Source organism: Gadus chalcogrammus, chromosome 17 (assembly GCF_026213295.1).
Source record: "Gadus chalcogrammus isolate NIFS_2021 chromosome 17, NIFS_Gcha_1.0, whole genome shotgun sequence".
In the NCBI taxonomy this organism is placed as follows: domain Eukaryota; kingdom Metazoa; phylum Chordata; class Actinopteri; order Gadiformes; family Gadidae; genus Gadus; species Gadus chalcogrammus.
Window position 1 is genome coordinate 493,874 of NC_079428.1, and position 3,918 is coordinate 497,791.

Genomic DNA, 3,918 nt, shown 5'->3' on the forward strand with positions numbered 1-3,918 from the left:
TTCTAGTCTGGCTTATCGTTGCCTTTGCAAAGATCTATCTCTGTCTCTCTATCTCTCCTTCTATCCGTGTGGACACAATTTTTTCACATGCGTCCCCTTTCGTTTCCCACATACTTTGCGTCGTTCGTACTGCAAGGTGCAGTACCGTCTCTGAGCCAGCAGGTGGCAGCCACGCACCACGCCACCGGGCGGCCCGGGCCGTGTCTGAGCCTAATGGCTTGTGGCGGCGGCTGCTTGTGAGTAATACGCTAGGAAAATGCCTTCCATAACCTATTGTTCACATCGGGGAGGAGGAGGAGGGAAAGGAGGGACATGAGAAAAACAAACAAGTGAAGAAGAGGAGGAGAGATATGAAGAGAGAGTGGGAGGAAGGGGTGTGTCTGGGAGGGGGTGAGCGAGTGAAGCTGGTGAATGTGTGCACGAGTCAGGTCCTCTTCTGGAGGCGGGGGGGGGGGGGGAGCTGGGAATAGAGGCTTGATGTGGTGTATTCAGCACGCACACACGTACATACGTGAACGCACAACCACACACTCTTTAATGGAGGAGGATCCCCCCGTCGCCCCCATGACCAGGAATGGGCGGCGCTCCCGTTGTCCCTCCCGCCTCTCTGCTGTTCCCAGGAACGTCTGGGGGAGTGAACGGGGAGTGAACGGGGGTCCGTATGCTGTGGATACAGACACTAACGACTCCTCGGCCACAGAAGATGAATTAATTAGTCGCTAAAAACTAGTCGCTAGAATGTGCCGTTTGACCTCAGGACCAACAGTAAACTGTGTTCGCTTCATAACGCATTAAGACCTCCATTACGATTCATATTCAGGTTCTGCTGCTAGTTTAGTCGTTGATGCCTTTATCCAAAGTTTGACCGTATCGACAGGTCATTAAGGAGCAGGTAGGGGTTAGACAGTACAGAGACAGGTCATTAAGGAGCAGGTAGGGGTTAGACAGTACAGAGACGGGTCATTAAGGAGCAGGTAGGGGTTAGACAGTACAGAGACGGGTCATTAAGGAGCAGGTAGGGGTTAGACAGTACAGAGACAGGTCATTAAGGAGGGGGTAGGGGTTAGACGGTACAGAGACAGGTCAATAGGTAGTATCCTCGGGGTATCTCTCTTCTGTCTGGGGTCCCACCCCCAGCCGGGGGTAGAGTGGCTCATCAACGCCTCGCTGCCCGGTGGCTCAGGTTTGGAAGGTGAAGCATCGTGATTTATGATTCTGTAACGAGGAGGGCCTTCAGAATACCACGAGAACCAATCGACACTTGGAACAATGTGCCCGCCCACCTTCGACTCTTAGACACTCTCTTCTCACTCTCTCTGCTGCTGTTGCTCGCTCACTCTCTTCTCACTCTCTTCTCACTCGCTCTCTGCTGCTGTTGCTCGCTCACTCGCTGCGCTTGATTTGCATCTCTTAGACGTGGACGAGCCCGTCCAGATGTAGAGGTGCTGCCTTAACATCTGTGTCTGCATGGCTTCATCTTCATAATGAGTCTGCTGTAGAAGGAGCTCATGTGGGTCAGCGTGCACTCAGACACACGCACACAGACACGCACACACACATTCGCGCCCCTTCACACGGAGGCGGGAATGAAGAGACCCGCTTCCCAGGTGTAGTCATAGTGTGTATGCATACACATATACACTCACGTGCACACGCATGCAAAACCATGTATTCACACAGACACCCACGTATGTGTCATCGCACGCACAACTGAGGACCAAAGGAATAACTCTCAGGAAAAGGCCCACGTGCACACAGGAAAAGGCCCACGTGCACACAGGAAAAGGCCCACGTGCACACAGGAAAAGGCCCACTTGCTCACAGGAAAAGGTCCACACGTGCACAGCCATGTGGAGGCGAGGCGTACTTCTTCTTCTAACGTATGACGATGAGTAACACACAGCTCTGACACTACACCAACCGACGATGATGATGTATGACCATAGCATGAAGTCGGCGTTATGTTAGCCTTAACCTGGTTTGTTTGATGTAACCTGATGTTAGCCTGATGCTACCATCATGTCTGTTTGATGTAGCCAGGTGTTAGCCTGATGCTACCATCATGTCTTTTTGATGTAGCCTGGTGTTAGCCTGATGTTACCATCATGTCTGTTTGATGTAGCCTGGTGTTAGCCTGATGCTACCACCATGTCTGTTTGATGTAGCCTGGTGTTAGCCTGATGCTACCATAATGTCTGTTTGATGTAGCCTGATGTTAGCCTGATGCTACCATAATGTCTGTTTGATGTAGCCGGGTGTTAGCCTGATGCTACCATAATGTCTGTTTGATGTAGCCTGATGTTAGCCTGATGCTACCATAATGTCTGTTGTCTTTGTCCGTGTTGTTTCAACAACAGTACAATCCAGACATGTCTGCCTGAGTTATTGAAGTATTGAATGAGAAGTGAAGTGAGAAGCTAAAGCGATGTGTAGGCCCGACATGAGTCCCCCCCAGGGAGTCTGCGGAGCTTCAGTTTGAACGACCAAAGACAAGAAGATGCAAAGGCTGGCATTCCTCTGCAGATTAGAGACCATTCCCACAATGCAACAGTGGGTAATGGCGCTGGTGGTTGCCCAATGAGGGGACTCTAAACTCTCCTTATCAACAAGAATAAAGACACACAAACACAACTCTATAGTCACCTCTTTAAACAAGATCTCACACACACACACACACACACACACACACACACACACACACACACACACACACACACACACACACACACACACACACACACACACTAAGAAGCGGTGGGAGTGACATAACATTTGTACCGGGGGACTTAAGTATTAATTCCCCTGCCTGGTGAATTTGTAAAAACTAAATCCTTTGCTAATCGTAGAGAGAGATGCTGAGCGGCGAAGAGGAGTTCCTCCCGTCGTTATCTGCACCTCAGAACACCTCTCCAACCTCTGGCTCGGGACCAGCTGAGGGGCGGGGCTGAGGGGCAGGGCTGAGGGGCGGGGCTGAAGGGCGGGGCTGCAGGGCGGGGCTGAGGGGAGGAGCTGAGGGGGAGGGGGTGAGGGGAGGAGCTGAGGGGGAGGAGCTGAGGGGAGGTAATGTGGGGCTCGATCCACCGCTAGGCTCTCTGGGTAATCCATAGGATCTCAGAGCAGGAGGAGCCATGAGCTGAGAGGAGGAGAGCTCCTTCTCCTTCTCCTTCGTGTGTGTGTGTGTGTGTGTGTGTGTGCACACTTCTTTCAACCCCTTTATCTTGGATTCCCCCTTGTTCTCTCTTTACTTTCTCACCTCTGCACGCACTCACACACACACATGCATGTCCTTAGAGCTTAATGTGGAATAGACTCTTCATTTGAGTTGCTTTGATGTAGCGTGGCTTCGCTCAAACGTAGAGTATCTGATACACACACACACGGCCACAAGGGGCTGTTTGAGGAACGCCCCCCCCCCACCGTCACACACACACACACACACACACACACACACACACACACACACACACACACACACACACACACACACACACACACACACACACACACACACACACACACACACACACCCCTCCATCCCATGTCCTCCATCTTAAGTTAATTTGCAGTTTAACGAGCATGCTTATGCGGGCCATCATCCAGCTAATTTATGGAGATGGGGTCTCTCTCCCTCTCTCTCTCCCTCTCTCTCTCTCTCTCCCCGGCCCCTGGTGGCCCCACACAGAGGGCCCTCATCTCGCTGACTAATAAAGCCTGTCTGTTGGTTCGTCTGGGGGCCCTGGTGAAGTGAATGGGGATGTTAATAAAACAAAAGAGAGAATGGAGGAACGGGGGCTGATGGAGTAAAGGAATGGAAGTCATTACAATAAAACGAGGAACAAATCGTACTCATTGTTGGATGAACCTGTGTTCAACATTTTACACTTCAATGACGCCTACTATTATCTCCACATTACAATA

At 51.2% G+C, this 3,918-nt stretch overlaps 1 protein-coding gene across 1 annotated transcript in view; it reads left to right on the top strand.

Annotated features, from left to right (window-relative positions):
- The window catches only part of LOC130370372 (sperm-associated antigen 17-like), a 5,914-nt gene extending 4,474 nt beyond the window's left edge, over positions 1-1,440 (top strand). Inside the window, exons 4-5 of the mRNA XM_056576133.1 lie at positions 1,138-1,192; positions 1,415-1,440. Of these exons, the coding sequence (XP_056432108.1) occupies positions 1,138-1,192; positions 1,415-1,440 (81 nt within the window). The remainder of the gene's footprint in view (positions 1-1,137; positions 1,193-1,414) is intronic.
- The last annotated feature ends 2,478 nt before the right edge of the window (positions 1,441-3,918 follow it).